At 44.7% G+C, this 23,587-nt stretch overlaps 1 protein-coding gene across 3 annotated transcripts in view; it reads left to right on the forward strand.

The window, feature by feature from the left end:
- LOC139765125 (uncharacterized) overlaps positions 1–23,587 on the forward strand; it is a 1,132,594-nt gene that overhangs the window by 997,389 nt on the left and 111,618 nt on the right. For all 3 annotated transcript variants that reach the window (XM_071692317.1, XM_071692316.1, XM_071692314.1), the window contains one exon: positions 8,941–9,696. In XM_071692317.1, coding sequence (XP_071548418.1) covers positions 8,941–9,696 — 756 coding nt within the window. The remainder of the gene's footprint in view (positions 1–8,940; positions 9,697–23,587) is intronic.

The following is a 23,587-nucleotide window of genomic DNA, read 5'->3' on the forward strand; positions in this document are numbered from 1 at the left end:
AAGTGTGTTGGACAAAGTGAATGTTGTGTCGCTCTCCTGGCATTGGCCCCTCTCCAGCTGTGATTTGTGACTTCTACCTTTACGTGCTCGTCAGAATAGTTTGTGTTTCTGCTGCGGTGGCCGGTTTATTAGAAGGCCACTAATGTTTATATCAACTATCCTTAGTGCCTTTAGTTCACGTAATACGTGGTCATTTTTTTTTTTTTTTTTTTTTTTTTTTACGTAGCCAACACGGCTGTCTCCAATGATTCCTCTTTTGGGGGGATTTATTGGGTGTTTGATTCCTCATCTTGAGTGTTTGTCTGTTTATCTGCTGCTTGTTTGGTTGGCAAGAAGAAAACGCCTCCGACATTGTAGAAATACACGAACACTTTCCTCTTGTTTATATAGGAAGGTAAGATCACACGGGAATATGGCCAACCAAGTGTACTTAAGCCCAAAGGCCCGTGTGTTGAGTTTATCACATACGAATATTCTGTCTTATTGACATGTTTTGCACACTGAGTATTCTCGTGCCGACTTGGCGGGTGAGTGAAGGGGAGACTTTCTTACTGGTGTATGTTTGTGTCGAAATGAACGTCATTTTCGGTACTGTTCTTCGGCATTGATCGTTCATTGTGTGTATCTACGGGCGCTTCGCTTTGTCCAGTTATCCTGGACACAATACTGTTAACGAGGTCGTACGTGTGAACCTTGTGCCCTTTTTTTTATTAACAATTTATTCCTTTAAGGACGAACGCACGGCTCCTGAACACAGCGATGCAGCCTTTGAGCACGATGGATTCGTCTTTTGAGCACTGTGGTAAAGCCTTTGAGCACTATGGAACGGCTCTTGAGCACAATGGATTGGTACTTGAGCGCTATGGGACGACCATTAAACACTATGGTACGGCCCTTGAGCACCATGTTACTGCTCTTGAGTTATGATATGGTACTGCCCTTGAGCACTATGAAACGGCCCTTGAGCGCTATGATACGGCCCTTGAGCGCTATGATACGGCCCTTGAGCACTGTGGTACGACCCTTGAGCGCTGTGGTACGGCCCTTGGGCATGACGGTACGACTCTTTGAGCACATCACGACCCTTGGGTGAGATGGCGTGGCTTGTGACCTAACCTTTAAGTATTAGGTTGAAGGCCAGGCCGTCATGCCTTATGGGTCGTGCTGTCGTGCTCAGAAGCCTTTCAGTCATTCTGAAGTGGTTAAGGTCACACGGGGTATGTTTCGGCGTTGGATATTTTTCCGGTCGGATATATATATGTATATATATATCAATTGGGAGGTGAGTTTGAATGGAGAAAAACTGGAGGAAGTGAAGTGTTTTAGATATCTGGGAGTGGATCTGTCAGCGGATGGAACCATGGAAGCGGAAGTGGATCATAGGGTGGGGGAGGGGGCGAAAATTTTGGGAGCCTTGAAAAATGTGTGGAAGTCGAGAACACTATCTCGGAAAGCAAAAATGGGTATGTTTGAGGGAATAGTGGTTCCAACAATGTTGTATGGTTGCGAGGCGTGGGCTATGGATAGAGATGTGCGCAGGAGGATGGATGTGCTGGAAATGAGATGTTTGAGGACAATGTGTGGTGTGAGGTGGTTTGATCGAGTAAGTAACGTAAGGGTAAGAGAGATGTGTGGAAATAAAAAGAGCGTGGTTGAGAGAGCAGAAGAGGGTGTTTTGAAATGGTTTGGGCACATGGAGAGAATGAGTGAGGAGAGATTGACCAAGAGGATATATGTGTCGGAGGTGGAGGGAACGAGGAGAAGAGGGAGACCAAATTGGAGGTGGAAAGATGGAGTGAAAAAGATTTTGTGTGATCGGGGCCTGAACATGCAGGAGGGTGAAAGGAGGGCAAGAAATAGAGTGAATTGGAGTCATGTGGTATACAGGGGTTGACGTGCTGTCAGTGGATTGAAGCAAGGCATGTGAAGCGTCTGGGGTAAACCATGGAAAGCTGTGTAGGTATGTATATTTGCGTGTGTGGACGTGTGTATGTACATGTGTATGGGGGGGGGGGTTGGGCCATTTCTTTCGTCTGTTTCCTTGCGCTACCTCGCAAACGCGGGAGACAGCGACAAAGTATAAAAAAAAAAAAAAAAAAAAAATATATATATATATATATATATATATATATATATATATATATATATATATATATATATATATATATATATATATCGCTACCTCGCAAACGCGGGAGACAGCGACAAAGTATAATAAATAAAATAAATATATATATATATATATTTCGCATGTATACTAAATGGCGTCCTAGCTTCGTCTCTTCGATGTATATCAACTGACTTATATTTCTCTCTTGTGTCTCCCCTGATGATGTGATTATTTCACGAAAGTGCACTTGGGAACTTATCGTGTTTCATTTTCCCCCGTGGACTCATAGGAATATGTAAAGTGTGAGACAGCGACAAAGTAAAATATATATATATATATATATATATATATATATATATATATATATATATATATATATATATATATATATATATCGGTGGCGGATATATTTAAATGTTCGTTTTCCCTGTTATCAGATGTTACGGGTTGCTCGCAGTAAGTCTCATGATGATTAATCTTAAGCCAGCCAATTTCTCCTTAACATCATTTCCGTTTGATAAGAAATGATCTCGTCGAATGGATGGCATCATTTCTGTATCTGTCATCTTTGCCCCAGTTCACGATTCCCTTGGGTAGACTAGGTACATTATATACAGTCTCAGAAATTGACATCCATCTTTCACCCAATTCCAGTGTAGTGACGCGAAACACTGACCTGCACACTTATAAAATGCTTCTTACATTTTCATTTAAACACTCCCAGTTGATTCGTCAAGAGAGACCAAGCGTCGAAGTTTAATCATCATGACTAACATAGTGAACTGATTTGCATCTTTTATTGTTATGTTGCTTGATGATGAACGTTTTATTTAGCGAGTATTAAAAGGCAATCTCGAAGTGCAGGACTTTGTTAGGCTAGTAAATCCTCCTCCTTTGTAGTCACTGCTTTATGAGCTGTACTGCCGGGGAAGGAGAGTATTGCCTGAGGTTGACATTAGTCTGATCCGTTAGACCTGTAACATTTGTAAAGTGTGTGTCCCTCGGGTTCTCTGGAAGCTTTTTACCTGTGTGTGTGTGTGTGTGTGTGTGTGTGTGTGTGTGTGTGTGTGTGTGTGTGTGTGTGGAACAATCGCAGTGCGTGAGGGTGTGGTGACATCTCAGGGCATGAAGGTCGCCCTGCTTGGGTTGCTTGGCCCACACACACCACCTGCTTACCACACTCGCTTACTGGCTGGCCCCAAGGGAGTTCCTCCGGGTTCTTTTGGACACAAACGAACGCTGGGATAATGTCCCCCAAATTTGCACTTGCTGTAACTTTAGCCAGGATGTTCGTGGCGACGGAATATATATGATTTCCAGTTGTGTTTATGTACTACACACCTATTGCCATGCCGGAACATACTTTTTTTTCTTCTTCGCCCGAGACAACCTTGGTGTGTGTTGATATATGGCTTTGACAAGTATGGTCGTGGTATGGCGGGCACCCTAGCCAACCAGTGTGGGTGCTGCTGCCACTGCTGGTCCCCTGCAGTGGTCGCTCACCTTGGCAGCTCACACACGCGGGGTGGTGGACGCCATGCCTTGGACAGACCGTGAACAAACGTAGGTGTTGTGACACCTTTTGCCTCTCGCTCCTCATCTTAAACAACGTGTGCTAATACTTGCCTTGGTCCCTGGCGAAGAACGGTGATGTTAAGCATACAGTGGAATGTCCGAGTCCACAGACGGCAAGAGGATGCAAAGACGTACGTGCTACAGGCACATGTTTACAAGCGTGTGAAAGCAAATTTCATGTCCTCACTGTTGCATAAGGCATCCACGTATGGTATGCTGGGGGGTAAGGGGGAAGCACGGTACCGCTTTTATTGTAGCTAAGTGGATGATTGTAAAGCATTTTATATATGTTTTTGATGGCGAATCTGGTCATCCTGAAGGGGAAAGGGTAACCTTTGTTAAACATTCCCGTGGACACTTAGAATCTGAATCCGTTCTTTCCTATGAACAATACACTTTTGTGGTTCAAGGTTGCTTGTGAGGCAAACCTTTTTTCTCCTCTTCTCAGTTTTGAAGATGTGATGGTAAACACTGTGTCATCGATCTTGTTGGGGAAATGGATCATTATAACAGTGATCTTGGGTGGAGGATGAAGATGAGCATTTACTCAGTAACCTTGAGGCACCGAGGATGTAGCATTATATGAATGATCTCGGGATGGGAATAATCATAATAGCGGGGATTTTGAGGGTGGGCAGGCATTATACTAGTGACCTTGAAGGGTAAAGGGACTCGAAGTTAAGCCAGTGAACTTGACCTCTGGGTAAGCGTAGTATTAGCGGTCATAAGGGCGAATGTAAGTAGTGTTCTAGTAATTCTTGGAGTCTTACTCTGTTGCATTCCATCTTTGATAAAGGAGACCGTTCCATCTATAGCTATCACCCCATCACTTTCCATTTTGTTGTCTCCAGACTTTGATACTCTCCTTCACTTACTTCCTTTACCACGTAGACTCTCATTTCCTTCTTTCTTATCACCAGTGCAGCTCTATGGTGTTTATAAAGTCCATTGGCCGCCTTCTTTTTTATGTGGCTCACTTCTGGTCCTCCGCTCTCTGGGATTTTGGCGAATCTCTTTGCGGGTCCTTCATTTGACACGATGTGGCATATGTCTTTCCTTTCAAATACTCTTTGGCATTTCTGCTCCTCTCTGTTACCTAATGCATAATTCCCATACCAACCTATCCATTGTGGTTGTAGTTGATAAGAGTTCTCTCCCTCTTCTGTTATTACCACTGGTGTGCCTCAGGGTTTAGCAGTATTGTCAACCCTCCTCTTTTTCTTCTCTCCTTGATTTAGCGTTATCATTGAGCCTTATTGACCTTATTCACTTTTACATCGAATATACCACCTGGCATCAGCCGATTTCCTGTCCCTTCTGACACCATTACTCGTTCTTCTCTCTCGCTAAATGTGTCTCAACATTCAGCTCGACGATATGGACTGACGCATGAAATCGATATAGACTATTTCACCCATATGTGCTTGGAATCGAACCCAGGATCATCTGCTCTCATTTGTAATCATTCAGATGATCCAGGGTGTTGTGCAGTATCTTGTAGTGAGGTTACAGTGCCTAGTGGTTTGGTGCTGTGTCTCGTTGTGTGTTGGAGTGACTTGTTGTGTGGTTACAGTGTCTTGTATTTTGTTACAGTGTCTTGTAGTTTGGTGCAGTGTCTTGAAGTGGGTAAAGTGTCGGTACAGTGTCTTGTAGTTTGGTGCAGTGTCTTGAAGTGTGTTACAGTGTTTGGTAGTTTGGTTACAGTGTCTTGTAGTGTGGTTACAGTGTCTTGTAGTGTGTTGCAGTGTCTTGTAGTGTGGTTACAGTGTCTCGTAGCGTTGCAGTGTCCTGTAGTGTAGTTACAGTGTCTTGTATTTTGTTACAGTGTCTTGTAGTGTGGTTACAGTGTCTTGGTAGTGTGAAGGTCTCCTGGAAAGTGATGCGCTCTCTTGCTGTGTGGTGGAGAGGGTCGTGCAGTGTGGAGTTTCCTTGCTGATGAGTGCCGTGTCTTGTATGGCAATGTGGTGCTTTGTGTGTTGCAAGGTCTTTTGATATGTGAGACAAGCGTCCGTTAATGTGTCGCTCTGTCTTGTCCCACGCTTATTATTTCCTTAGCCTAAGGAGCCTTGGCATATTATAACTGTTTACCTTTGTCTTCGGTGTTGGCCCGTTGTGGCTTACGCTGTGTGTGTGTGTGTGTGTGTGTGTGTGTGTGTGTGTGTGTGTGAGAGAGAGAGAGAGAGAGAGAGAGAGAGAGAGAGAGAGAGAGAGAGAGAGAGAGAGAGAGAGAGAGAGAGAGAGTTTCTTTCCAGTATGTATGGTATTTGCCACGCAAGCAAAGTATGCAGCATCAGGAACAGATGGATGAACCAATAGGGATTGATAGTAATGACAAATTATTATTATGGTAGTAGATGATAATAACAATACTAATGATGATGATTATGATAAGAAAAATTACAATGATAATGATAGTGACATGGGGACGAGGGATCTGTGGTGGTGGGAGTTGACGATGGCGAGATTAGTGGAATAACTTTGTAACGAATTATCGTACGAAGTCCAGGTGACGGTTTGAGAGTCAAGAGGGCCATTGTGTTGAGTGGCTTTAGACAGACAGCGTAAGAGGGTTGGCTGGTTGAATTCCTGAGCAGTCAACTGCTAGGGTCATAAAGGCCGTCAAGCTATATCCACCAACTGAAAAATCTCTTAAACGCCTTCTGCAGGTGTTAAGGACAGTCGTTAGACCACATACGCTCGTTGAGATGTGGTTCAGGTAGGAGACACTGGGTGTTTGTTTGAATTACTATTCAGTGGTAAGAGGGACTGAATAATGTTGCATACCATATCTTATACGTTTTCTTTTAGCCCCTGTTGTGTACTGGTTGAGGTGAGATTACTTTTGTTTTTAAGTGGATAGAATTTCTACACTCGTGTTGCCCTGTCTCTCACCCTTGTATATATGTACCATATTGGAGAGGATCACAATAGAGCGCGTGATCAAGTATATTCCTCTTAGTCCACTTGGAAATGCAGCACGATAAGTTCCTAAGTGCACTTTCGTGTAATAATCACATCATAGGAATATGTACCATGTCTTCGCTCGTGTGTGTGTGTGTGTGTGTGTGTGTGTAGGTAATAGTGGATACCCTTTTATATGATATTCATCATAAGGATGTTAAAAGTTAGGACTGAATGTGAACAGGATTGTAGACATTGGATGAATGATTCAGAAAAAGGGGACTGTGAGGTGTGAGGCTTGTGTGGTGATGTTGTAATGTGGAGAATAAGAGAAGGACCCGAGGGAGGACAAGTGTCGTGTTTATGGTAATCTGGAACCAGGAAAATATTTGGTCTTAGGTATTTCCTACAGCCTGCAAGCAGGTGGCCACTCTGTGTTAGATATTTTTCTTCATACCACGCATGTTACTCAGCGACAAATGTGTAATGATTTAGTGAACCCATATGCTGATTAGGATGAACGTAATGTACGATTTGTGGTATGATTACCGTTTCTGGTATTCAGCGAATTTTGGGATTTTAAGTGTTGGAGTCGGTAGTTAAGGCAATTTTAAGACCCTCATCTGTGCCATTTCTCTTGGAAATGATTACTTCCTGGGGAAATTACGATACTTTTGTTGGAAAATTATTGCATTTTTGTAAAGTACATTTTTTTTTTTTTAATGTAACGAGCGAAACTGTAATAGTACCGGTCACGACAACCCCAACTCTGAATCCTCTAAGTAAGCACACCTATGTATAGATTACATAAGGTTACGTTAGACCCTGGCTAGGTAAGGGTTTGGTTAGGTTAGGTTTGCTAGGTTAGGTTTGGTTGGAATAGTTTTCCCGATGGCTTTTGATGTCTCTTGAACGATTCTGACTATCTTCTATCGCAAATTACAACTCCCCGAAATCCTGGTTCCCAGTGAGTTCACCAATATCGCGAATTAATGGGAGGGGGGTTGATATATCAACAGGTAGTGTTTTTTAGTAGAAATTAAAGCTAGAATCTAGCAGAACACATCAAAAACCTTCGGCTAAACATGATTTTAAGTTTTAAGAAAGTCCCCCATCATTTGACTCGTCACCCCACAATGCTCCATCATAGAAAACGAATTGCCCCTAGACTCGCTTATTTACGTTGTCTCCCTTTCTCTAAACCAGACACGATGTTGAAATGTTGCCCAGTTCCAGTTCCGGGATGTGAGAGTCATTTCTCTTACGTTAGCCACTTGATGATTCATGAATTAATCAATCGTACGGCTTTTATTTTCACCAGAAGTAAATAATTTTCTGTTTTCACATGTATAACGGGATGTTTTTTGAAAAAATAAGTATTTCATTATATTATCCTCAGTCTATTAGGTTTATAATATACGCAATATTTAGCTGGTCATATTAACTAGTGTCTACAAGGCTAATTAGCAATGATATAGTGCTTGCCATCTTTCCACAAAGTTGATTTTACGTTTGCATGAACTTCTTCCTATGCGACAGGGTTGCATTAAGGGAATGAGAACGTGACCATGAAAGTCGTTCGAGAAAGGTTTGTTGACATTCGCGTCGGGCGTTTTCGTCTGCTTGGTAACTGCCGCCGGCGGTTTATCTTCAGGATGATGGTGTTGGGGACGTCTGGTGGGACCTCGTGACTTGTGGATGTTTATGGCACAGTAGAGAAGGCGGTGTTTAGGCTGTTTACATTCCTTAAAGCACTGAAGAGATGCCCGTTTGGCTGGACGGGTTTCGATATGTGGATATCATTGGTCGATCCTGCTTGGAGTTCATGTGGGCATTGCTTCATATTGATTACTTATTTTTAATCAATTTGCGTATATATTTGTATCATAGGTTAGTTTTTGTACTTTAATCACAATTGCGAACTACATCTTTATAAACAGTAAGTACATTGCACCGAAAGTGGTGTGTGTTTTTACACCATCTTGTCGCGTACACACAGACGAGTCCAAGTGACTCATGTTCGCTTATAATGCTTTACGTATGGCTTGTATGACTGTAGTCTTGAAACTTATGTAGTTTCCCTGTAGAATCATTTGTTAATATAGAAGAGCAAAGGCTCGCATCTCATTTGTACATTGTATATTTGTAGACGTTATTCTCTACAGGTATTGACACATCTTTACATTTCTTATGCTCTATTGAGGAAAATTAGAGACCTTAGTTTGATGTAGTTTTATTTGATTAGAGTATGATAAAGGAGTTAGCTCCTGGTGTAGAGAGAATGCAGTATCGTAGTGTAGCCTTAGGCATATTAGTTAGTGCTGTAGTGCTAATGTAGTCTTTGTTTCTTGCAGCTCTCGTACCTCCTCCTCACGGGGTGTGTTGGACGGGGCTTTGGCCTCCTCAGAGAACCTCGTCACCAACCAGATCGAGCCACCGAGACCGCCATCTTTGCCCCCTCCCGCACATGACGAACCGCCGCCACGCCCGCCCGAGCGGCCGCCCAAGAAACCAACTTTGCGATCTCTGTTCCATGGACCCAACTCTGAGAGCGCGTCCAGCTCTCCAGCCCCACACGCTGGGGCTGCCACGCCATCGGTCACAAACTCTCCTCATCAGGTGGAGAACACTCAAGACACAGAGATGCGGCGGATAGAGGAGTCTGCCAGTGAGCTGCGGAACATGTCCCCAGCCCGTCCCTATTACTACCGCAAGCCACCAGCGCCTGATCCGCCCAAGTCACCGGAGGCCACACCCGCAGCAACCGCATCTCCTGTTACCGCAGCCGCCACGCCAAACTCGCCCAGGGCACCGCGGTCTCCTCGTGCCGCCCGCCTCCACGCATCGCCCACCCACGCCGCCCACTTGGTGCCTCCCACCAGCCCAGCGTCACGCTCGTCAACCCCCGACCTGCCACCGCCTCCACCTCCTGTAGTCACAGACGGAGAGGTCCTGTTTAGTGATGAACCCCTTCCTCCCCCGCCCACTGAAGTGGCACCCCCGCCCACAGACGTGCCTCCCCTGCCGCCAGACTCCCCTCCACGGGAGCGTCTGATGGGCACGCCTCCCCCATTACCGCGGGAGACCCTCAAGAGCCTCAGCACTCCACAGTAAGTACCTCCACACACTCAGGCTCGTAGCACTCGTCAACTCGCTCGCCCTGTCTTTTGTCTGTAAGTTACTGTGTTAGGGACATTGTTTAGTTCGTCGATATTTTCTGTAGTGATATTTAGTCGATTAATTATACATTCTGGGACGTCTTTTATGGGGATCGTGCCTCTTCAAGGCTGCGCTCTTTTAAAGAGCTTGGAAAGGGTGGACTCCTTTCTAGCGAGTCTTAATCGGCGAAACTGTAATTCTCTCCGACATTTGGCAATGATTCACCTCGCTGACTTTTTTTCTACTTGTAGTTTACTCAAATGAAGGTGGAGTCCGGTCACATTTAACACTTTAGTCATACAGGCAAATATTTATTTGGATAAACGCTACATCACCTCCACGGTGTAACGGTTCGCGTTCCTGACCGTGGCGGTCTGTCCATACTTAACCCTGCTGTTCATCCACTCCAAGGGGTTGGTCGATGAAATAGGTACCTGGCTCATATATATATATATATATATATATATATATATATATATATATATATATATATATATATATATATAGCGTTAATGAGATGGCCTTGATTAGGGTCTCAGTTGCCCGTGAGGTCTTAGCTAAGAAGAGAAAAGAAGAATGTTCTGGGTGGTGGTTCATACAGTTATTTTCGCCGAAGCAGGGACTCTTTTTTTGGGCTCTGCATTAGAAGAGTCGTTCAATTCCCGGCATTGACATTAGAGTACGAGGCTAGATGGATCTCATTAAAACCATGAAAACTGATTAAGGTCTGTGGGAAACATTATGAGGGGATGACCATCCGGTCAAGTTACAAATGAGGGAATAAAGTCTCGGATGACTTATATCATTGTGAAACCTGAGCGTAATGTTTCAGGTAGGGAGTGGGACTGCTGAAGATTACGTACATAAACCTTCTCTACTGACTGTAATGGTGGTGTCTGGCCAGTTTCATCTTGGGTATAAATCTCTGAAGTAATTATAGTCTGGTATCTCCCTTCAAACCTGACTTCAGGACAGTTGCTTTGCTCTGGCAGTAATCCTCTTTGTAAAAAGAAAAATGTCTGGAAAGAATAGAAAAATATATTTTGTAAATCATACAAGGTCTCCAGTGTGAGCTGGGTCGTCCAGCATCATTGAAATGTAGGTGATGAGGCGTCTGGGAGCTGGTTCATGGCCTGGTCATAAGAATGACTCTGGATTCACAATCGGTGTTCGATTCTGTTCAGCTGTTTCACGAGACACCCAAAAAGTAATGATTTATACTATGAGGATAGTTGCTACATTGATTGTCGGGAGGATAAGTGGTTCTTAATCTAAGCGGAAGTTGAAAATCAGCGATTGGAAACAAAACAAAGGGTAGTTAGCGGCGAAGGGCGCCAACAAGGTTAAACCTCGTTTGAAAGGCAGAGGGTGTTGTGATGAGGGAGGGTGTAGTACGTGCCTGGGGTGGATGGATGGCCAGTAGGTGCGGCCGCAGGGGCAGGCACATACACCCACTGATAATGACTTGCTATTATCCTTCCCCCGTGATGTCGCATCTTCAACACACTCTCAGGTGACTGGTGTGAGACCGAAGCTGCACCCACCAGACCCAGCGCTAAAACCGAGGCGCAGTCGTTGAGTGTTTTGTTTCCTCTGCCGATGGGTTTATTACACGAAGGGAATGATGTCTGAATCACTGGTGCATACATGTTTAGCAGAGCATAACACTGGTGGTTCTTGTGGTGCGAGGGCGCGTCTGGTCGAGGGAAAGAGTCCTCAGGCAGGATGCTAGGGGATGGATAGCTCCAGCCCCTCCTGTAGACACTGCCTTCGTCCTTACCACCTTCCTCAAGACCCTTTGCGCCTTCTGCTAGAATGCTGGGTCATCTTGACATTCGCTTGAAATTAGCTCTTCACTGTTACGTATGTACGTTGACATTAACACAGAAATGGATGAGCCGCTGCCATCTCAAGCTGTAACGCGTTGGGGTTTTACCCCTGTTCCTGCGGTTGTTAATTGCCTCCTCCTACAGTATCACCTCGTCTGTATCATTCTCTGTCCAGGCACATAGATAACTGTGTAACGGTGTCCCTCGAACTTTCTATCCATTAAGAGTAAATTGTGTGCTATATAGTCTTCCTTTGTGAGCCTCTCTTTGTCTTGGCAACAAGGGAGACAAACCCATATCTTCAGTAGCCGTATCGTCTTCTTTTTTTTAATGCAGTTGCCGTTTACTTGTGCGTTATGACCTGGATTAAAATGTCGAATCTAGATACTCAACATAGACTCCTCCCTTCCGGAACCTAATATAATTAGGAGTCATCTCAGTACTGAAGAGAACAGGGCTAAAGACTCCGCTTTAAGGAGAACCCACTTTAGCACGCCATCCGCTTGAATACTGTTTGCTTTGGCAAAAGACTTCGAGACGCTCTTATCCAAGACATGGTTAACCTTAATTCCATCCAAGCGATTCTAGTTAAGGATGACACACCCCTGCACTATCTGTGAATTCAGAGAACTTCGTGTGGCAGCCGATGATGCTCCCGCCATGTTCATGGTAATCCCAGGACTGTTGCCCATAAGATAGCACGTTTGGCAATTCTCTCCCTCTCTCGAGGGTCTTAGAATAACGCGACATCCGTAAGGCTGGTGGAACAGATTGTGGGTCACTGAGCTTTGCTATTCAGAACGATAATGACTTCCTCCCGAGAGCTCGGGACCGTCCCTGCCTAGTAAGTTATCGTGGGTGATGCATCCACTGTCGCCAAGGGCAGTGGTCTTCCCCCGTCTTTTACGTATTACACATCCCTCACAATGGCGTTGGCATATTGGAATTTCCTCGAGTGTTGATTGCAACCTGTTCTTGCGTAGTCGTTTTATTTGGGAGTTTTTTTTTTTTTTTTTATCCATGCCTGACTGTTAAGCAAGGATCTACTAGAAGAGGACCACGCCCAGGTTATTTATGTCCCTGCACTACACGTATGCAGGACATTATGGCGTCCATCCTTGCCACTGGCTGTCTGTCCGTCTATGAACGCGTTCTTGTTAGCTCAGTAACTCAGGAACAGTACAGATAGACGCTTTGTGATTACACTATAGGTACCTCCATTACAGGTGACGAACTGATTACATTGTGGGGTACATAATAGTATAAAATTGCTAAATTATTTGGAAAAAAGATTCTTTTTTCTGGTGCTTTGAATCATTAGTGCTGGGTGATGGCAAGTTCATACATACACACATACACACACACACACATATATATTTTTCCCTGGGGATAGGGGAGAAAAAATACTTCCCAGGTATTCCCTGCGTGTCGTAGAAGGCGACTAAAAGGGAAGGGAGCGGGGGGCTGGAAATCCTCCCCCCTCAGTTTTTTTTTTTTTTTTTAATTTTCCAAAAGAAGGAACAGAGAAGGGGGCCAGGTGAGGATGTTCCCTCAAAGGTCCAGTCCTCTGTTCTTAACGCTACCTTGCATACGCGGGAAATGGCGAATAGTATGAATATATATATATTTTTTTTTTTTTTTTTTTTTTTTTTTTTTTTTATACTTTGTCGCTGTCTCCCGCGTTTGCGAGGTAGCGCAAGGAAACAGACGAAAGAAATGGCCCAACCCCCCCCCCCCCCCATACACATGTACATACACACGTCCACACACGCAAATATACATACCTACACAGCTTTCCATGGTTTACCCCAGACGCTTCACATGCCTTGCTTCAATCCACTGACAGCACGTCAACCCCTGTATACCACATGACTCCAATTCACTCTATTTCTTGCCCTCCTTTCACCCTCCTGCATGTTCAGGCCCCGATCACACAAAATCTTTTTCACTCCATCTTTCCACCTCCAATTTGGTCTCCCTCTTCTCCTCGTTCCCTCCACCTCCGACACATATATCCTCTTGGTCAATCTCTCCTCACTCATTCTCTCCATGTGCCCAAACCATTTCAAAACACCCTCTTCTGCTCTCTCAACCACGCTCTTTTTATTTCCACACATCTCTCTTACCCTTACGTTACTTACTCGATCAAACCACCTCACACCACACATTGTCCTCAAACATCTCATTTCCAGCACATCCATCCTCCTGCGCACATCTCTATCCATAGCCCACGCCTCGCAACCATACAGCATTGTTGGAACCACTATTCCCTCAAACATACCCATTTTTGCTTTCCGAGATAATGTTCTCGACTTCCACACATTTTTCAAGGCTCCCAAAATTTTCGCCCCCTCCCCCACCCTATGATCCACTTCCGCTTCCATGGTTCCATCCGCTGACAGATCCACTCCCAGATATCTAAAACACTTCACTTCCTCCAGTTTTTCTCCATTCAAACTCACCTCCCAATTGACTTGACCCTCACCCCTACTGTACCTAATAACCTTGCTCTTATTCACATTTACTCTCAACTTTCTTCTTCCACACACTTTACCAAACTCAGTCACCAGCTTCTGCAGTTTCTCACATGAATCAGCCACCAGCGCTGTATCATCAGCGAACAACAATTGACTCACTTCCCAAGCTCTCTCATCCCCAACAGACTTCATACTTGCCCCTCTTTCCAGGACTCTTGCATTTACCTCCTTTACAACCCCATCCATAAACAAATTAAACAACCATGGAGACATCACACACCCCTGCCGCAAACCTACATTCACTGAGAACCAATCACTTTCCTCTCTTCCTACACGTACACATGCCTTACATCCTCGATAAAAACTTTTCACTGCTTCTAACAACTTGCCTCCCACACCATATATTCTTAATACCTTCCACAGAGCATCTCTATCAACTCTATCATATGCCTTCTCCAGATCCATAAATGCTACATACAAATCCATTTGCTTTTCTAAGTATTTCTCACATACATTCTTCAAAGCAAACACCTGATCCACACATCCTCTACCACTTCTGAAACCGCACTGCTCTTCCCCAATCTGATGCTCTGTACATGCCTTCACCCTCTCAATCAATACCCTCCCATATAATTTACCAGGAATACTCAACAAACTTATACCTCTATAATTTGAGCACTCACTCTTATCCCCTTTGCCTTTGTACAATGGCACTATGCACGCATTCCGCCAATCCTCAGGCACCTCACCATGAGTCATACATACATTAAATAACCTTACCAACCAGTCAACAATACAGTCACCCCCTTTCTTAATAAATTCCACTGCAATACCATCCAAACCTGCTGCCTTGCCGGCTTTCATCTTATATATATATATATATATATATATATATATATATATATATATATATATATATATATATATGTGTTTGTGTGTGTGTGTGTGTGTGAAGCAGAGGCAAGTATGGCATACAAATTTTTGCAGATTGAAGAGCTCATTAGCTCTATTCTTTCAGTCTTATATTTAATTCATCGCAGGACAGTAGGCAACACAAGTGCTTCTCCGTAGTTCAGTTCTTCAGCTTGCCCTTCACAGGATGAGGGCAAGCGATGGGGGTTTTTGTTCTCTCTCAGCCGATTTAAGTTTGTTTTGCAAATACTGATGTGTCGCCTGTCTACCTCAATGCACGTTGGCAGTGATGTCCAATAATTACTCGCCCCTTAATCATTCCTTAACCTCTAGTATTTATAGAAGATGGTTTCGCTCTGCCAAAGATGCGTTGTGACCTCTGTAGTCCTTTTGTGCTACCGGGCACAGGATGAGCACGGGGGTGCACAGTAAAGCAACTGATGAGCCAGCACAAATCGATCACCTCCCATCGTCAATGTTGTACTGATTCATTCTTACTGGGAAAATCCGGCATACCTGTGTCCCAAACGTAGAGTCACCCACATGGAGTTTAGTCAACCAACTGGTTTACCTGTGTACCACATAGAGTCAGCCACATGGAGTGTCCGCGTCCCCACTTGAAGTATAGTCAACCAACCGGTGTATCTGTGTCCCAGACGGAGTATGGATGGAGTGTCCGCGTCATCACTTGAAGTAGAATCAGCCAACCGGTGTACCTGTGTCCCAGACGGAGTAGAGTCAGCCAGTTGGAGTATAGTCAGGCAACCGGTGTTCCACTGTGCCACAAGAAGGATACTCGCCTTCCACCGTTCGACAAAGGAACGGATTTTCTTAATCATTCCTGGCGTGGTCCGTTGCGACTGCCGGTGGATATCCGGCATCACCTGTTCTCATCCTTGTTAAGGACTGTTGCCTCAACTTCCATTGGGTGATTAACTTCCCAAGGCGAACTGCTGCATAATATAGCAACTCTACATTAAGGCTGAAGGGTTTGATGGTAGATTTATCTTCAATTTGCCCCTGGATAAATGTTAGAGAAAAACACGACTTGGTGACCTCTCCCTACTCAGCGTGGCGAGTAAAAGGTTGGCGTGATGTCGAGAACCAGTCGACGCTCGCATCTCAGTGTGTGTGAACGGTTAAAGTGCGCAGCTCCAACTTTGTTCAGTACACCGTCTCTTAAAAGTTGTGTTAATATTAGACATTAGTGTCTGTATTAGGCATTCTGTGGGTGTGGCTTAGGAAAAAAAAATATTTGTTCATGTAACGTTTTCCATTTATTAATAGTTAGGTTCATAGAAGGCAGACCTTACTGAGGTGAGGCAAGCAGTCTTGCCTTAGTAGACAGACGACCGGGTTTTGAGATGGCATATTTTTTGAATCACAGCCTCGTCATTACCATTAAGGTGGATAACGTCGTCATATTAAATGAGGTTGATGAATCTGAAGTGCCATTATATTTCCAGACGAAAACATTTTGTTGATTTCAGGAACGATATGGTTGTAGGTAGCCAGCCATTGCTCATTAACGATAATAACTGGTTTGCTAATCCTGTAAACTGCTGTGGTGTATTTGATTAACGAAAGTAGCTCAGCTGCTAATAATGTAGCCAGCTTCGGAATTTAAAGTTATAAAGAGTAATGTTCTTAATTTCTTTAACGATGTTAGCTCGTCGCTTAATTGCCGGAGACTTACATTTGGGTTCTTAAGGACGATAGCTTTTGGACTGATGCTTTAGACTGCTTCAGGTTATTTTGATAGCCAATAGATACGATAGATATAGATTTGTAGATTACTGCAACGACAGTAAATGTTAGTGACTGGCTTTCTCGTCGTTGTTTGCTGGCATCGGCAGGAGCGCTCCAGGGTCGTAATGTGACACGTCAAAGGAAGAGGGATGGGATATCAAGAGCTAGCCATTCCGTGTGGGGCTCCAGCTGCCATACCTGTAGCTGCTGCACGTGCCCCGCTCACCACCTGTTTCCATTTTGTGATATACCAAGTCCAGCTGCCTCACACAGCAACCTGTTTCCAACACTATCGCGCGGTACAAATCCTCTCTACCCTGAGCAGCTTTGTCCTGCTCTCAGATTAATGGCTTGTGATTCGGCCCTAATGATGGAATTTTCCTCTCTAGGCTCACAGTGTTGGGAGGCAGATAACACGAGACCTAATGGTCCCTAACGATTGATGGAGAGTTCCTATATTTAACCTTAGGTGATAACTGGTTGAGTGATGGGCAAGGTTATTAATCTGTTTATGTTAGAGGACGATGGGCGATGGGTCTGTTGGTGGGTGGAGAATGAGGTAATGGGTTTTTTGATAGGGGGAGAGGTAGTGGGTCCGTTGGTGTTAGGGCGAGAGTGTAGGTCTTTTACCTTATGTATACTTTAAAATGTTTTTGGGTGCAAGTTTGCGTCCCCCCGTAGCTCACTCCAGTAATGCTCAGTCAGGAAGTTGGAATCCTTTAGCCGCAGAACTGTATAGTCCCCACATCCTGGTACACTGCATAGATACTTAAAATGTGACGTTTTTGATTTTGTAACTGTGTAGGATGAGATGATGGGCTTTTAGGGTTTAGGGGAGAGGTTATAGGTTCATTGGTGGGGAAGGAGGTTTTGGATCCTTTGTTGAGGGTGCATGGTGGTAGGTCCACTGGTAAGGCCCTAGGTGAAGGGTCTGTTGGTGGGGGACAAGTTGATGGGTCCGTTTGGTGGGGGCCTTATGTAAGGTGAAGGATCCGTTGGCATGGGTCGTGGTGATGGGTCCTGTGGTGTCGGATAAGGCGGAGGATCCGTTGGTGTAGGATGGGGTTATGGGTCCGTTGGTGTATGATGAGGTGAAGGATCCGTTGGTGTAGGACGAGGTGCTGGGTCCGCAGCCCTGGGACGAGATGATAGGGTCCGTTGGTAGGAGGATCCGTTGGATCGGTCTCAGGTAACGTTGGGGTTTCCTTCCTGGAAAGCGCGACACGAAACGATTTTTTTTTTTTTTTCAAAGTAACCCATCGTATGCTGAGGGGTCAAGGTGAAGGATCTTCTGGTGGAGGAACTAAATGACGAGGGATCCGTTGATGGAGATGAAGGTGAGGGTTTCGAAACGAAATAAAAAGGACAGTCACCGCAGGAGTCGGTAGTTATATGCGAGCGTCACAGCACCATAACACTGGGAAAGCGACCATAAGAAGTTCCGCCACAGAAGTGTTTGTGTGTGTGAGGTCTCGGGAGGTCGCTGCCTTCGGTTACCGGCGGACCTGATATAAGCCCGGCTGTATCTGTTGGCGAATATACTGTCGGTGAAACACACGTGTTGCTGATGTCCTGTTTCTGCTGTCCCCATTTCTCAAAGTGTAATGTAAAATTGAGAGTAGACCAGCTGTTATCAGATAAGTTCCTCCCAACCGTCCGCCTCATTGTGACCGACATCCTCGCCCTGACGTTCTTTGTCTAGAAGTATTCCGTCTTAGTCTTGACGTTTCTACTGCGTGTAGTTTCCCACCCAGCAATTGAATTTGTTTTCCAGTCACTGGACCTGAGCAAGAAAGACGATGCTTCCCAGCCACCAACACCAAGCTCACATATCCGTCTTTCTTTGTGTTTTTGTCCATCAGATACCAGTTCCTTCGTCCTTTGTCTGCCTCACTGCTCTTTCTTCCAGCTCCTGGGGATTATTATTATTCTCGCTTCGTTGCCATGCTCTTGTTTCACCTGGCTGCTCTTGTGCCCCCGCTATTAACTCGATAGAGCAAGCCACAGCGGCACGTGATTACTTTGTGGCCGATGGCAATCAAGGGTAGGCTGTAGTGGTGGAAGCTTTCTTCTCCATACATCTCTAATCCTTGGTGCTCGTTATCTTCTCATGTCTCTCCTAACAGCTTCGACCTGACCCTGTAATTGAGGTTTTCCACTTCCTTCCAGAGCTCTCGGGTTGATTTCCTTCTCTTTATGTTTCGACCTTTTTATATTACATTGAAGGACTCATCCATGACTGAAGCCTTCGACATGACACTAATTCCAGCCATCTCGTTTCACTCGCAGCTTTCTCCGTTTTCCTCATTTTAACCCGGTAGATGGAAGTCAGTAGTGTCAGACGCCACTAGATAAATTTTCTCTTTTATTGTCCACCCGTACCCTCTCCTCCCTCATCCAGCAAAGGTTCGTTTCTTTCCCAGTTCCGGCTTCCTCAGCGTCTTTCCCTGGGATCTGTTCCTCTGAATCCTCTTTTTTCCCCATTTTTTAAAAGCAACTTCCTCCTCAACCTTTTTCAGTCCCCTTCTTCCTCTTCTCTCTGTTTTTGTTCGGCTCCATTCTGTCGTCATCTGATGAGGTCTGGCCTTCCCTATCATCCTCACCATCCCTTCATTAATTCTAGGCTAGCCTCCTCAACCCTCTTTGGATTCAGCTCCAGCCTTCCCAGCCTTCTTTGGATTCAGCTTCAACCTCCTCAACCCTCTTCAGATTCAGCTCCAACCTCCCCAGCCCTCTTCAGATTCAGCTCCAACCTCCCCAGCCCTCTTCAGATTTAGCTCCAGCCTCCCCAGCCTTTTTCAAATTCAGCTCCAACCTCCCAAACCTCTTCAGATTCACCTCCAACCTCCCAAACCTCTTCAGATTCACCTCCAACCCCCCTCAGATTTAGCTCCTTCCTTATTGACCCTCCTCTTATTCAGTTTTGCCCTTCTCATCTCCTAATATAACTACGGCTTCCTCTTCAACCCTTTTATCATCCACTGCCGTCCTCCCAACGTAACTTTTTATCTTCATCCTTCTCAAACTTTTTGAAATTTTCCGGTTCTGTTTTCTCTAGCTTCGCCCTTCCCAAATTCTCTTTCCCCACACTTTCCTTCTTCCTAAGCCTTCTCCCCGTCATTTCCGTGACTTTCCCCGTCTTCTTGCCTTTAAGTACATTATATCCTCCCCCGTATGTAGCGTGTCTTCCCCAACCCTCCTTTCCGTCAGTATCGTGCCCTTCTCAGCTCTCCTCCCCATTTTTACAGTACCCTCTCCAACCCTCCTCGTCTGTACCGTGTCCTCTGCATCCCTGTCTATACCGTGTCCTCCCCAAACATCCTCCCCGTCTGTACCGTGTCCTTCCCAACCCTCCTCCCCGTTTGTATCGTGCCCTTTCCAAACTCCCCTCCACTTCAGCACAGGGTCCTGCCCGTCAGTGTTGTATTCTCGCCAACCCTCCTTTCGATCAGCGCCGTCTCCTCCCCAACCCTCTTCTAAATTCAGGTCGTCCATCCTTGCCTCTTTTTTTTTTTTTTTATTTATGTCTATCCCTGTTATACTGTATCTACAACTTTTTGTTGCTTCTCCCTTTATTCTTCAACTTTGTTCTATTCAGTCCTCTATCTTACCCTTATCTTTATCCCCTCCTGAAGTTACACATTCCTTTTGCCATTTTCATTTCGTCCTCCTTTGTGTAAAGAAAACTCGATTTGCTTTGCATTGCTCTTCTTACTATTCAATTTTCTCCAGTCAGTTTTTTGGATCCTTTAGGTGTTCCTGGCTGGTCATGGATCATCTGTATCCTCCATTGATTCCTGACGTGATGGATCATCTGGATCCTCTGATGGTTCCTCTGGTCATGGATCATCTGGATCCTCTGATAGTTCCTCACTGATCATGGATCATCTGGATCCTCTGGTGGTTCCTGACTGGTCATGGATCATCTGGATCCTCTGATGGTTTCTGACTGGTCATGGATCATCACCCTCGTCACATAGCAAGATTTTTCTCATTTTTTTTACTTTGCCGGAGAAAACGATGATTAACCCTTTTGAAGATCGTTCACTACAATCTTGTTGTGGTAGTGGTGGTTAGGCCAGCTAGCTGATTCAGTATTGTTATGTTGGTTGTTGGGTCATCTGGAGGACAGTCTTGTGGTAGTGGTTGATGGGCCATCTCGCTGGTGCATTGGTGTGATGCTGGGTCAGTAGATTCGCGTCCGTGAGTTAAGGATGGAAGTAAGTCTTTTGTCTTTCCAGCAAGGATGTTGGTCCAGTAGCCAAGGGAAACGGGATCACGATCACAAGAGGTTTATGGTCACTGACTTGGAACTTCAGCTGGGTAAGAGTATACTTTGTGGTAAACATTGTATGCTTCATGGATCTCGAATATTGTATTGTGTTTGAAACAAGTTCCAAGTGTTTCACTTCTGGATAATGGTGAATCGTGATAATGTAAGTTTCAGTTATTCCTACCCTTTACGAGACGTTAACATGATTCTCAAAATTTTGATAGGCGATTCTTGGAGTTAAATAAGACGCACACGAACTTGATATTTGATCATAAAGGCATCCCGTGCTGTAGACTGCCTATGGACATTAAAGACATAAGAGATATGAAACGCAAACAAAAGACCATCAAGAAGTTCATGGTCAAAAGGTAGCAACAAGGCTATTTTGGAGTAGCCGAGTGTTGGTGGGCGGGTGACGTGCAGTGAATGGAGACAAACCCGCTGCTAGCAGTCAAGCCATCCATTTTCCCTCATGGATAACTTCCAGCAAATAGTTTCCAAGATGGGGCGTTTTTGGATTTACTGGTAAGTGAATTTTTTTGTCTCCCATATTTTTATTCTTCCTTTGTTATTTCTTCCATTTTCTAATTCTTCGCTTCATACTTTCCGTAGAAGTTTCCGGTGTAACGAATTGTAGAATTGTAATGCGCGATGCAACTGTTTTAATGATAGAGGCCGTCGTGGGGCTCGAGTTGGGATAATGGAAGAGCTTATGGTCTTGGAGTAACACGGAGGTTGGCCACCTTCCACGCTTGTGATCGTCAGGGGCCGTTACCGTCATGATTATGGGAGACCGGTTGCCCCCGCAGCGACTCGTAGGATCTCGGGAAATAGCTTCCCCGCATCGGCTCGCAGGTGCTCGGCGACTCGCTACCCCCTTCAGCGACTCGTAGATAGCCAACATGTTTCCCCTTAACCACCTAAGGGTGCTCAGCGAGTGGCTGCTAAGCGACGACTCGCAGGTACTGAGCGCCACTGGCTGCCCTGTAGCGACTAGCTAGATCTCATTGATTGATATTCACAGTCACGAAACGCCTAGTTATCACTTAGACGAATAGCTACTCCTCAAAAACTAAGTCAGCGACTTAGCGATAGACAGCCAAGGAAATATCGAGTGGTTATCATTCCAAAAGTGATGGCCTCGCTTCTTCAACCGTTTGCAAGAGGACCAGGATAAGATATAAAAAGATTGAGCCTATTATACCACCAGAAGCGATGTGTATGTGGAAACGGTTATGCGTAGCAATTGAGTTTTCTTATTACATTTGTAAGCCGCTTCAGTATATTGATTTAGTTGAATTTAATTCTTTCATGTTGGTTTGTGCCCCCTTCCCTTTTTTATGAATACGCGATACATCTAAGATTTATGATTGCCTCTCGGGTGTATTTCAGATGCTGTCATTTTCACCTCCATGATACCCGTTCTTAGCCTCACCCGCAATCATCCCACTCTTGCTCCGTCCCGAAAAATTACCCAAATGACCCAGTCGAAAGTGAGATGACTCCAGTGATGCCATTATGTACTTATCAAGAAACATTCTAACCAGAGGAAAGATTCTGACACACGAAGGAGTGACAGTGAATGTAATGTAAACTGAAATGTGACGCATTCAGAAATGAATGCTGAGCCGTGATAACAGCAGCCCCAATCATCAATTGGCAACCGTTTTCGGGGAAGAAATGCGATATCACATTGATACGTGTCCCATTCTTACATCATTTGAATTACTTCCACTATAAGAAGAGATAAATGAGTAACGTAAGTTATTGTTTTAAGATATTTATTGTCTTGACATACATAGGCAAAGCATTTCAATATGGCATTGAGTGAAAGGCATATGTCTAGGGGTAAGTATGCCTAGGATATTGAACTCGCGTTTCCTGAACTTCATTGAGGTCGTGTTTCTCCAGGTTACACCCCTTTTTAACCCTTGTAGCCACGACATAACCACTCACCCACACAATGTAATTCATATATTGGCTTTGCAACTTTCATCTGGATACATGTTGCCTCAAGACCATATCTGTGACATGCCTACGCCAATTTCCTTGACCGTTATTTTGCCGAATGAAAATCGGTATTTGGTCTTTATGTCTTTAATACACCATAGGGAATCGGATATGAACTTTACTGACGATATAAAAACGAATTCTTACGGTGCAGCAGGGTTGCGATGTGGATGCAGGTGTGTTTGTGTACTTGTGACATTGAGCGTTGATACCACCATTATACACAGCAGTGGCGGGTATTAGACATTGATGATGCTTGGCACTTGAGCAACGACTGTAAGGAGAGGCGAGGCCTTGAGAAGTATCACCTGGGGATAGATATCTCCACAGTAAACTGATGTGCGATATACCAGGGCAGTTTCCACCGGTACGTACTTCCCTCTTCAACACTCATGAGCGAAGAGCCATTCTTTTTTTGCCCCAAGAAACTAGGCCCTTACAGGCCCTATCTTGGTGTAATAATGTGGACTGTAATAGTCCTTGTAAGGTGTCTGTCATCACGATAGTTGATCTCCATGCACGCAAATGGGCCTTTCTGAAAATTTGCCACAGTAGTGAAAATTCCTTAAAGGATGCCCCGTGGATGTACAGC

This window comes from Panulirus ornatus, chromosome 52, assembly GCF_036320965.1.
Source record: "Panulirus ornatus isolate Po-2019 chromosome 52, ASM3632096v1, whole genome shotgun sequence".
NCBI classification, from domain to species: Eukaryota; Metazoa; Arthropoda; class Malacostraca; order Decapoda; family Palinuridae; genus Panulirus; species Panulirus ornatus.